This window comes from Phaethon aethereus, assembly GCF_964289735.1.
Source record: "Phaethon aethereus genome assembly, chromosome: 1".
In the NCBI taxonomy this organism is placed as follows: Eukaryota; Metazoa; Chordata; class Aves; order Phaethontiformes; family Phaethontidae; genus Phaethon; species Phaethon aethereus.
In genome coordinates, this window is record NC_138575.1 from 53,966,613 (window position 1) to 53,979,620 (window position 13,008).

Consider the following 13,008-nt stretch of genomic DNA (forward strand, 5'->3'; position numbering starts at 1 on the left):
AATTGACAGAGTGGTAGATTAAATGATTTCTAAGGTCCCTTAGTTTTGTATAACATCCTTTTTAATGTTTTTTTTATAGACTACACAGAAAGAGCGAGCAGCTATGCTAATAAACATTATTCTTACAAAAGATAATAATTCATATAGATCCTTCTATAATGCGCTACTTCATGAAGGGTACAGAGATCTTGCTGCGCTGCTTCAGGATGGCATCCCTGCCATCTCCTCTGGTAATGGAAAGAGTTCAATGGATGGAATGACTTCATACGGTCAGTATAACTAAAGCAATCCCTGTGCTTGAAAGTAAAGACAAGTTGTGGGTTTTTTATTCCTTACTCAGTGACTGTCTATAATACCTGTTGCAATGAAAAAGGAGTAGATGGTGCATTCACTGGTTTTGGTAGTACAGTAGTCAGTATTTCTGTATTTCATGTATTTAATATGGTGGGGGAGTTACAACAGTTATGACTTTCATAGGTCATCTTGAAAATGTTCATATTTAGTAATGTTTATTTTAAAAGACAGGAAACCTGAAGCATGCTCTGTTTTCTCAAAATTGTAACATTTTTGTTGTAGGTGACAGAGAGACTCTTAATTGTATATATTAAAGAAGCGAATCTAACATAAAAAAGTTGTAGCCTCCAAAATTCTGACATTTCTCTTGAAGCATAATCTGTAATCTCTCAGCCTACATTCCATTAGTTGATCTAGTTATTAGGTTGCTTAATTCTCTCCACCAGATCTTTTAGTTGCCCTACATAAGTTCGTAACTCGCCTATGTTGTCATCAGTATCATCTTTGAATGACATGAAATGATTTGGTAGTTTCTAATGAGAAGCACCTTCTAGCTGCATATGACTAATTGCCATATTTACTGTCACTCTGCATTTTAAGAAGTGTCATAGACATGTGGAATTTTGATTACCTGCGTAAGATTTCCCAAAGCTTATCAATATTATATGGCACTGCATATGGCCAATTTGTGGACAGATAAAGTGCACTTTTCCTGCTATGATTTCCCTGCTCTATTGCAAGTTGTGTTATTCTAGCTTAAATCGTTGGACCACAATGCTGTGCTGTTAACTGCAAAGTAAAAGCCTTACACAGCATTGTTTCTTTTCTGCCACATCCATGGGGCGGTAACTTCAGACTGAGAAAATGACTTTATAGTTGGGCATAGTAATGTTAATCTCCTGTGTTTGCCACAGTTTTTACTGGAGCTCTTTATTATCTTTTCAATTCTAGGGATTGATGTAACTAGCTTGCAGAAAATGTAGTTATTAATTGGGACACTATTTTAGGTAGGAACCTAGTTACCTGTTAAGTAATTTCCAAAAAGCAATACTTTTTCAGTATTTGGTGTTGCAAATCCAGTAGTTTTTAGAGTATTTGTATGTGACATACAAATTCAGGGGGGAAGTTTTTGTGGGGGAAGCCAGTTATTTGGGATGGGGAGTTGTTTGGTATGAAGAGGCATCACATTTAGAAATTACTTTTTATTTTCTTGTTTCTTAATTTTAGTCAAGGCAATTCTCTGTGAAGGAGGTGTACCACAGAGACCAGTTGTGTTTGTCACTCGGCCAGAACTGGTAGATGCTATTAAACAGAAACTGTGCTGCTTGGGAAGTGATCCAGGCTGGGTCACAGTTTATGGAATGGCAGGTTGTGGGAAGACTGTTTTAACAGCAGAAGCTTTGAGGGATCATCAGCTGCTAGAAGGTACTTTTAGAAAAACGTCTATATTTTTATAAAAATTACTACAAATATATGCATATGGCAAAGTATCTTATGTCATCTTGTAAGTAATTTAGGATTTAGGTTTCTAAATTCCTTTTGTGCTTCTGAAATATTTTCTTGCAACTTAAAGCTTTCATAACCATTTAGTGCTCTACGATTACTAAATATTTTACGAATTTATGGGAAAAGATTCTGAATAACTTTTCACTTTGAAGTCTGCTTTGGTTTATGAGAGTAGATACATCCGTAATTAACTTGAAATTGTTATTTCTGTTAGTGCAAAATAGTCATATTTAGTTTATATTTCTCTTGGGCATTTCTTGTTAAGTCCTCAGACTCTTCCCCTTGCTATGTGAATTTAAAAAAATCTTCTTCTAACTTTTGCCTATATTCTAATAATGGCAGGCATTTGTGGTAATTACACTAGTATCACTTCAGCTTAAAGCAGATCATAAATAAAACCATTTAAGGATTTTTTTTTTTTTTTCCACACCTCCCACTCCCCCCTGCATAGGATACTTGGAGGTGAAAGTGGGAATTGGGCATTATAACACAAGGTGTAGGGATAGAAACTGCAGCATCCTCTCCTGCAGCTGACTCTTCTAGATGCCTTCTTGTTCACTGCTTTGGGATAATTTTCACATCTCAGACTCTGAACTCCAGCAGTGGTACAGGGTGAAAAAAGTAAATGCTAAGTCAGACTAGCAGGAAGATGGGTACAGAAGGGGTTGTCAAGGGACAGGCAGGAAGGTATGTAGAGGGGAGGGATGACAGCATCAGTGGCAGTGTGAATTTTCTGTGGGAACTGGCCCTACAGATCCTGTTCCTTTAAAAATATCAAATAGTGGTCTTGTAGAACCATCCTTCTGTGTTAATGATAGAGTTGCACGGTTGGCTTGCAATAGACTTTACAGTTATGTGTTTTAATTGAAATTGAGTTACTGATTGTTATTGTAAGCTGCTATTAAATATTTCTGATTTTAAATGTACAGCATAATTAATATTGCTTTTTGTGTTAGATTATTTTCCAGGAGGAGTTCACTGGATCTCTGTGGGAAAACAGGACAAAGCAGGGCTCCTAATAAAGCTTCAGAATCTCTGTAGTAGATTAGAACATGACTCTGCTCTTTCACAAAGGCCACCACTTAACATTGAGGAGGCTAAAGATCGTCTTCGTTTGTTGATGCTACGCAAATATCCCAGGTGGTGTCAGTAAAATGAAACACTATTCTTTTAACTGATAAAACTTGGCAGAGTAACTTTGATGTAATCTTCTAAGTTGTCTGTGTTGTGGCTACATGTCTCCGTGGTGTGTATTTTTTTTTTAAAACCAATTTCCTAACTTCCATTTTTTAGTCTCCCTTTTTCTGTTTTACTGTAGATAATTAGGAAGTCTTAGTCAAGGTGAAGCTAACAATACTTCTATATTTTTAATTCTTTTGTAGGGGTTCTTGTTAAAATTTCCTAAATTACTTACTTGCTTAATTACTTACTTAAAAGAATAAGTAAGTTCAGATGAGTGTACAAAAGCTGAAAGGTAAATAGATGTTAGAGGCAGATGTATAATATACATTGTATAACTCTGTCCCTGTTCAGATGTTTGTTTTTTTTTTTAATGGAGTAACTTAAGGGACGCGTTGAAGGCTTTTCCTGGATATATTTAGTAAGCTAATAAGGCTTTTGCTAATGAAATATGTTAGACACCTGTGCAGGAGTCAGATCCACTTGAAAAATTATTAGTTGTTGAATAATGAAGGTTGGGAATGAACAGTTGGAAATAAGAATTGCTTTAACTTTCAATGTTCTTCTTGTGTATGTAGAATGCCTCACTGATGTGTGAGGATCATACAGTAGTAAAAGGATGTGTATCACTGCAGAAAATTTTTCTGTTTCGGAACAGCTGGTGTCTTTTTAAAGTGTTTGGTCTAGGGTTATCAAAGTGAAAGCAGGTGTCCATGGTATGATCAGTTATCACCAAGAAGCCAGTTGTTTTCAAACCTCAGGAAAAGTGACTTGATTTAATCAGGCAGCATCTCAGTCACTGCACAGCTTTTTTCATCTTTGAGCAATAGTTTTTGCTATTTGTTGAGGATTTGATTACTCCCTGGGACAGTCTGTACTAAACTAAACAAACCTGCTTCTGAGATATCTCAGGAATAATACTCCAACCTTGTGATCTTTATAGATGACATAGAGTAGAAGAATACTGGCATTTTTGTACAGGAAAAAAAGTCTTTCTTGCAAAGAAAAGACTTGAAAAACACTGCCAGGTCCTCCACAAGAAATCTTTCATGTTTTGTGGAAGTCTTACATGAAAAGTGCAAACAAGACATTTTCAATTGAAAGTGCAGGTTTCCCTGAAGTATGTTAAGTGGTTGTCTCCACTGACACAATTCTTGTTATTTTTTTGTTTGTTAAAAAACAAAACAAAACTCTTCAGTACAGAAGAATTTGGATGTTTAATTCATGCACAACATCACAGTCTCTCCTAAGTAGAAAGGAGAACTGTGTGCTATTTCCTTGTAAGATGTATCCCTATGGCATCATGAACTATTCCAGAAGTGGGCGGCTACTGTATAGCCAAGTAACATGACAGCCTAACATGGTTGATATACTGTGCTATAACTATATTGTTTATAGTGCACAAAGTAACTTATTTAAGAGGTACTTACTGTGTTTTGTCAAAAGAGCACCTGTATGCTGAGGAAACTAAGGGGAAAAGAGAAGATGCCAGCTTTGCAAACAATTAGGCACTTGGTTTTATTTGAGGGCATTTCAATGCCAGCTGTGGCAATGTCTTCCTTATAGACTTCCAGATATCTCGTGTAGGATGCTGTTGGCCTGGCAATGTTCGTTAATCTGTTTCAAGATAAAATAACAGGTATTAGATAGGAGTACTGCAGAGAATGACTGTACCTCAAGGAAAAGAGGCAAGAATTGATTATTCTTTTGATTATTGAGAATTAAGTATTCTTGTAAACCCTCTGACTTATCAAAAGGATGTTAATAGAGGAATTGTATAAAAATGAGATGTGGGTATCCAAGACTTATACGCAACTTTGAAAACGTGGTATAATGTGTATGCATTTGTTTATGAAGGATAAAATCCTTATTTATAAGCATTGATGGCATAAGTGTCATTTAGCTGAAGAAAAATGTGGAAGTCTTGGCATGCTTCAGTGGGAATTGGACAGTTTAACCAATGACTAGTGTAGCTGAAAACTACACTAAAAAATTGTTTGCATTTACTGCCTTTTAGAAAAAAAAAAAGGCAGTAAAGGCAAACAATTTGCAGTAGTGGGTTTCAATAACTTTCTTTCCTCCACAAAACACACAGAATGCAAAAAACTGGTATTTCTTTTCATAAATCTACTTGCCAGCCAATGTTTTTTACTACTCGCTCCCTTGGAATCAACCTTTTAAAAACAGTTTTCAGTAACTTTGTCAGATATAGGCAGGTGTAGGGAAGTCTGATATTATACGTTATTCTGGTGAGATTCCATGTAGTAACCTACAAATGTGACTAGCCATAGGATTTGAATATGTAGTCACTATAAAATGTTGTTTATGTAAAAAGAGCCTCAGCATCCAAGACAATTCCTTCACAAGAGGATTAGTGTCATATAGCCTTCTTAAGATACAAGAACAAAACTGAAAACTCTCAAGTCAAAAGTTGACACTGAAATAGTTTCCCCCACAAAGCTTATCACTAGCTGGTGTCAAGCAGTGTTGTTATCTAGTCCTATACAACTTTTTCCTTCATTTATGATGTCTAATAACTTGAAAAAACGAGTAAATGTTTCTGGTTTTCCTTGGTGTCTAGTAATGGAAATGTTTCTCAAAACTATTGTTTATGCTTTAATTGTAGCTATAAAGCAATAAATGGTAAAAAATTTTTTTAGGTACTTGCATTCAGCTTTCTTGCACAGTGTTTAATGCCCTCAAGATATTTTACATGTTAATACAAAGAATTATGTAGTAATACATTGTGGATTCTGAAAATGTTCTTTCATTATTAAAATGCAATAATGTATTTAAGCACTAATAGTTCATCTGAAATCTGCAATATTTCTTCTTGCACTAGATCTCTTTTGATCCTGGATGACATTTGGGATTCCTGGGTATTAAAAGCATTTGATAATCAATGTCAGGTTCTTATCACCAGCAGGGACAGGAGTGTAACAGATGCTGTGGCTGGTAAGGAAGTGTTTCCTCTCCTGCATCACACATTCTGTGTGTATATGTATGCAATTTGTTATTGTAAACTTTTAAAAGAATCTGCTAGAATCAATGTCTTATCAATTTGTGCACAAGTGGCAAAGTTTTAGAATTCTGCTCTGTAAGACTTTATGATCTTTGTGAAAAAAATGTGATATGCTAATCCTGAAAGCTGTATGTCTATGCTGAAGAGTGCAATGATTCTTAACAGGATAAATTAACCTCTGTGACACTGCTGCTATTAGACTGAGTATCTCTATGCTATTAAGCAGTCACTGCTATAACATGCCCATAATGCATTTGTAGTTACTAGATTGTAGTCTAATTTTTTGGTCTCTCTAATACAACCTTGATTCTCCTAAGTAGAATTTATAGTCGTCTTAGTACTAAGCTTATGAAATACTACGCAAAAAATCATGAGCCAGGTCCTTTGCTCCAGATTTTGCTTGGAAAATACTCTCAATTTCCATAGGATTTTTTACATTCTTTTAAATTTTTCCCATGTTTCTGTGTCTAGGCAATAAATATGAGGTTCATGTGGAAAGTGGACTAGCACATGAGAAAGGACTGGAGATTTTATCGCTATTTGTGAATATGAAAATATCAGAACTGCCAGAACAAGCGAACTGCCTTGTAAGGGAATGTAAAGGTATACTTGCCGCTCTTTAACATACCATTTACCACCAAATTTATTTTTTTCTTCTAGGTTTTGACTTAACAGGTAGAGGAGGGAACATTCTTTAATACTGTAAGCCTTAAGTAAAACACAAGTGCTTATTAAATGCACTTTGTTTTTTTAAACTAAATAGGAGTGTCTCACATTGATTTTTGAGTATTTTTCTTCAGGGTATCTTCCCTCTACTCCCCATTACACTTAAATTTGGTGAGTTTGCAGATGTCTACATGGATGACGTATTTTGTTTGTCTGTTCTCCACACCTCAAGAATTTAATCAATGTATCAGGAAAATTACTGGATTTATTCAACCACTTGACTAAACTGTTGGATTGTGTTCCTTGAAAAACTCTAAGATTAATTTAATCTTTTCCTTCAGGTTCTCCTCTTGTGATATCCTTGATAGGTGCATTATTACGAGACTTCCCTAGTCGTTGGGAATACTATCTCAAACAGCTTCAGAATAAGCAATTTAAAAGAATAAGAAAATCTTCTTCTTATGATTATGAAGCCCTTGATGAAGCAATGTCCATAAGTGTTGAGCAACTGAATGACAATTATAAAGACTACTATAAAGACCTCTCTATCCTCCCAAAAGATGTTAGAGTACCTACTAAGGTAATAACAGCAATGCATAAATCTCATCATTTTTAGTGAGATACAAACAATAACCTTAAAGAAGTCATAAAATCTATAATTGTTCTTTATAACTTATGTGTAACTTAGTAGTAATTGCTAGGTTGAGTAGGTCAGGTCCATTATTGTATCATGACTTTTACTGTCAGTAGTGAAACTAAAAAATTGTAACTGAATAAATGTATTCATAATGTTAGTTTAATGTGCATTCCATATATAGCTCTTCAATTAGTTTGTAATTAAGCTCTCTTAAGGCTTAAAAACTGTTATATGAAATTTCTCTGCTTTAAGAAAAAGATACGATCACCATAAATCAGTACAAATAGACAGAAGCTGGGAATGACTTGTATTATCTGTCCTATAGGTTGGTATGGAAGAATTGGTAACATACTGAATTTATTGCCATTTGTAATATGTCTATATTTGTTAGTATGTATTTTGTTGTCAGTTAACTGTTAGCCTTTTCTGATATTCATACAAATTATATTACCCCTTAGTTCTGATTCTTTTCTGTCTTAATGTGCATATTTTTAGGTTCTCTGTATTCTTTGGGATATGGAAACTGAAGAAGTTGAAGATATACTACAGGAATTTGTTAACAAATCGCTATTGTTCTGTGATCGTAACGGGAAGTCATTCCATTATTATTTACATGATCTTCAGCTTGACTTTCTTACAGAGAAGAATCGCAACCAGCTTCCGGTAGGGTATTGACTAATCTACTTACTTTAAACTTTACTCTCCAAAGCTGGGCATTCTTCAGAAAATGTTCCTTTGTTAAATAGTATCCAGGGTAGTTTGATAGAATAGGTCCACAATGAAGCTAAACTAATTAAACCCAGTTGTTTTCTACTTGAAACTGTGGAGTGATTTCATGATTGGTTCCATTTGGAGATAAGAAACTAAACTGAGAGAAGACTCTATATCCATTATATCTCTGTCAAGGACATTTCTAGGAAGACATGGAATGTTCCACTGACAATTCCAAAGGCATCAAGACCCTACCACAATAGGAATTTCTTCTTTAATACAGAGAAGTGCTTTTTACTCCTTTTTTTTCAATTTAAGGCAATACTTGCAGGGAGAGGACCTGTAAGTTGGGCTGAGTAAATTTATCAGTTCTCAAGGACGGGCCAGAAAGAGTAGATAGTAAGAAAACGCAAGTTTTTAGACTTGCTTTAGATCTACATACATAAGGGTCCTTTTTTTTGGCTACCTACATTTAATGTGAAGAGTGATTTGATAGCTGTTCTCAACCTAAGAAGTAAGGTTAACAGCTTGCTTTTCTGTCTTTTAATATCCATAGAATGTTTCTGGAGAAGTTTTAAGCAATAAATTAGGTTAAGTGTACAGTTTTGGAAGGTAAGCTTTTCTTATTTCTTTTGTTGACGTATTATGATTCAGAAATAATAACATTATTCCTCAATACTATATAAAATATAGTATTAATAATATAATTGTAATTCCTCAATACTGAAACCAGTCCATACCTTGGTATAGTATTAACTGAAAGCATGTTTTGATTCGTATTGTAGGAGCTACATAAAAACATAGTAAATCAGTACAAGAAATATTACAAACTTAATACACCTGTTCCATCTCAAGAGGATTGCATGTACTGGTATAACTTTCTAGCATATCACATGGCTGGTGCCAACATGCAGAAGGTGAGTTCTGACTAGTGTCCTGTCTTTCCCTTCTCGACGCACCCTTACCCATGCCTTTCCCCCCAGGCTTTTTCCCACTTGAACCTCTCTTCTCCCAGGCTTCTGTGCAGATAGGTAAACGCTCAACACAGAGTCCCTTAGGGATTCCACTGATAATCGCTATCTGCTATGAAAACTACTTTATTTCTACCCTTGGAATCTTGTCTTTTCAACCACTTCTTGAGAATATTTTGTATCATAGTAGCTTCTGTTTTTCTGTTCCTTTTGAAGAACCTTTGATAAGAAATATTTGCTAAACTTTTTTGAAAACCCAGGCTCACTTTATTTTATGATAATACAAGTCAATTGATTTTTTTTTTCAGAGAGTTCGATTGGAGTAGTTACTTTTTTTCTACAGAAGTCTTGTCAGTTTTTTCCTCTTATGTTACACTGATTTATGTGTGAAAGTTCATTCTCTGTATTATCAGATTTCAACAGCCATAAAAAAACCTAGCAAGAGTTAGATGGACAAACCTCTTGTTTCCAGGATTGCCCTGGTGCCTTTAAAAATTGCTGTCATTTTTGCCACCTACTGTTCTTTGGGTACTGAGCTAGTACAAGATGCAAATTGTGCAGCAAGATTAATACTTCAGTAGTTTCACTTGAATGTCTTTTAGAATTTTTGCCTTGAATAGCATTTGGTCCTGGTTGCTAATTGCTTTATTTCACATGTACTCAAACCTTTTCAGTTGAACCTCTTCTGAGGCGGTTCATCTGAATCATTATATAAAATACACTTTGGGTACTTGTATCTTAGAGGAACCTTCGTAATTGTGTGGGCTACAAATCTACATTTTTTGGATCATACTTATTTCATTATCTCAGTCTCGTTAATTTCAATGTATTGGAAAAATGTTTTTATTTTTAGCCTTTCCACCTTTTGTAGAATCAGCTTCTCAGAGTTCTCATTATGACTGTATGCTTCCCAGAGCTTACGCTCTTTATGTTGCTTATTTCTCATTATTCAGACATGATTTCTATTTGTTGGAAGGCTAATAAAGACAGGAGGTATTCTTTTTCTGTTTAACCATGGTGATCTTTTAATCCTTGCAGTATTTACTGATTTTAAATTGGAATATATTTTGAGCCTGTGCAGTGTTGTCTCTAAGCAGTTTTTCTGATCCTAGCAAGTATGGGTTTTTTTTAACAAGAAGGACTTTTTAAAGGAAATTAATAGCAAGAGGAGATCTAAAGAAAACATTGGACTGATACTTGTTGAAGATGGCCATCTTACTAATAGGGATGAAAGAAAAGTAGAGGCATTCAATGATTTTTTTGCCTCCATCTTTAATAATACCGACAGACCTTGGGCTGCCTGGTCCCCTGAGTCAAAGGACTACGGATGTGGGAAAAGTGACTTTCCATTTGTGGACACTGAAATTGTAAGGGACCAGCTGTATCAGCTGAGTGTTCACAGGTCTATGGGGCCTGGTGGGATTTATCCCAGAGTACTGAAGGGGCTAGCAGGTGTTATGACAGGATCTGCCATAGGTCTTGGGAGTCTGGGGAGTCCCTGCTGACTGGAAGGTACCCAGTGTTATTCCAGTTTACAAGAAGGGTGTGAGGGAAGACCCAGGGAACTACTAACCTCAGTTCCTGGAAAAATTACGGAGAAGATTATACTGGGTAGTGTTGAAAAGCGTTTAAAGAATAATGTAATCATCTGGCACAGTCAGCATGGCTTCGCAAAGGGAAAGTCCTGTTTAACTAATTTGATATCCGTCTATGACAAGGTCACCCAGTGAAGGGAAGGCAGTGGATGTAGTTTTCTTGGATTTTAATAAGGCTTTTGATACTGTCCCTTACGGCATCCTCCTTGTTGTTGTCCAGCTGTGGGATGAGCGTGTTCATTGTGCGCTGCCTGAAGAACTGGCTGAATGGCAGGGCTCAGCGGGATTGTAGCAAATGGGGCTATGTCTGGCTGGTGACTAGTCAGCAGTGGTGTTCCTCAGGGTTCAATTCTAGGGCCAGTTCTGTTCAATATATTGATCTGGATGTAGGAGTTGAATGCACCATTAGCAAGTTTGCTGATGATGCCAAACTGGGAGATGCTGTTGACCCTCTAGAGGGACAAGAGGCCTTGCAGAGGGATCTAGATAGATTGGAGCATTGGGCAATGATGAAATTTAACAAGTCCAAATGCTGGATTCTGCACCAAGGACAGAATAATGCTGAGCGCAAGCATAACTTGGGAGAGGAGCGAGCGGCTGGAGAACGGCCCTGCAGAACGCGGTCTGGGCATGCTGATTGACAGCAGGCTCAATTTGAGTCAGCAGTGTGCCCTGGCAGCCAGGTGGGCAAACAGCATCCTGGGGTGCACCAAACACAACAGAACCAGATGGTCAAAAGAGGTGGTTATCCTGCTGTATTCAGTATTCGTGCAGCCTCACCTTGAGTATTGTGTGAAGTTCTGGTCCCCACAGTTTAAGGCTGTTAAGATACTCGAATGTGTCCAGAGGAGGGCACCAAAGCTGGTGAAAAGACTGGAAGACATAATATCATAGAATCAGTAGTTTGGAAAAGACCTTTAGTCATCAAGTCCAACTGTCAACCCAACAGCACCAGACATGTCCTATGAGGACTAAGGCTAAGGACTTTAGTTTCGATGAAAGGAGGCTGAGGGGTGACCTCATTGCTCTCTACAGCTTCCTGAGGAGGGGGAAGTGGAGAGGGAGGTTCTGGTCTTTTCTCCCTGGTATCCAGTGATAGGACATGTGGGAATGGCGCAAAGCTGTGCTGGGGCAGGGAGTGTTAGTCTCGACATTAAGGAAGCATTTCTTTACCAGGAGGGTGGTCAAACACTGGAACAGGGTTCCTAGAGAGGTGGTCAATGCCCCGTACCTGTCAGTGTTTAAGAGGCATTTGGACAATGCCCTTAATAACATGCTTTCACTTTTGGTCAGTCCTGAATTGGTCAGGCAGTTGGACCAGATGGTCATTGTAGGTCCCTTCCAACTGAAATATTCTGCTCTATTCTATTCTGTTAATTCTATTTGCAGTTTCTGATTGCCTCTTAAGTAGCTTTTTCATTTTTAAGTTAGAGGCAACTATAAGAGATTTTTTTTGCTTTCCTTGAAATTCATTTGTTAGGAAGAACAACAAATTACTATTAGCAGAGTGATCTTTGCCACACTGGACTACAAGAAGCTTTTTCAGAGTTGTATCTTAAACCAGGTCTTGTGACAAAAGTCAAGATTTGCTTTGTACCCCTATCCCTTCTCTGACTAGCTGTATCAAAGAGCAGTCCTTTGCATTAAAACAAATGCAAAGCCTTCTTAGCCTTCTATACCCAGAGTTTTCATACCTAATCAAGTTAGATGCTGGAAATAGGAAATTGCCTAAATTTTTAACTGGAGACAATTGTACCAAAACACATTAAATACCTAATGTATTTCTTGTGCTTTTCTTTTTCCTGTTAAGTAGATTCTGTTGTGGAACTCGTGCTCTAAACTTAAATTTGTATTTCTTGTAGGAACTCTGTGGTCTTATGTTTTCTCTAGATTGGATTAAAGCTAAAACTGAATTGGTAGGGCCTGCTCATCTGATTCATGAATATGTAGAATATAGCTCAATCCTGGATCAAAAGGTATGATACTGAAAGGTAAATGATCAGTCTGTTCCAAATATATTTCTCCATGTTTAATTGTATTTTGTGGCTTTTATGTATATATGGGAGATATAGTGAAAGCTTAAAAAAGCTGAAATATAAATCCAGTACCAAGTTAAACTTGGAGAAGAGAAAAATGAAGAAAACTTAGTTTTCAGTTTTAGTTGTAACTTCAGTGTGTGCCTAAATAATTGACCATGGAACTCAATAACTAAGGTGTGAACAATAGCTAATGGAAGGTACATATGGTACTCTGCTTTTGACGCGGTGCAGCATTTTGTTGGCCACTTGGAATAGTCTTTCTGATATTTCACATTGACTGCTTATTGAGTAAAGCACTGTTGCCCATATCCTTTATTTGAAAAACAGGGATAATATGCTTTCCTGAATAGGATAATGAAATATTTCAGTCTATCATACGTACTTGCTA

The 13,008-nt window shown here is 36.6% G+C and overlaps 1 protein-coding gene across 2 annotated transcripts in view; it reads left to right on the top strand.

The window, feature by feature from the left end:
- Positions 1 to 13,008, top strand: part of APAF1 (apoptotic peptidase activating factor 1) — a gene marked incomplete at its 3' end in the record, with an annotated part of 34,056 nt that overhangs the window by 818 nt on the left and 20,230 nt on the right. For both annotated transcript variants that reach the window (XM_082015431.1, XM_082015432.1), the window contains exons 2-10: positions 80 to 269; positions 1,522 to 1,719; positions 2,757 to 2,940; positions 5,822 to 5,934; positions 6,473 to 6,604; positions 7,009 to 7,247; positions 7,800 to 7,967; positions 8,801 to 8,932; positions 12,444 to 12,557. In XM_082015431.1, the coding sequence (XP_081871557.1) occupies positions 80 to 269; positions 1,522 to 1,719; positions 2,757 to 2,940; positions 5,822 to 5,934; positions 6,473 to 6,604; positions 7,009 to 7,247; positions 7,800 to 7,967; positions 8,801 to 8,932; positions 12,444 to 12,557 (1,470 nt within the window). The remainder of the gene's footprint in view (positions 1 to 79; positions 270 to 1,521; positions 1,720 to 2,756; positions 2,941 to 5,821; positions 5,935 to 6,472; positions 6,605 to 7,008; positions 7,248 to 7,799; positions 7,968 to 8,800; positions 8,933 to 12,443; positions 12,558 to 13,008) is intronic.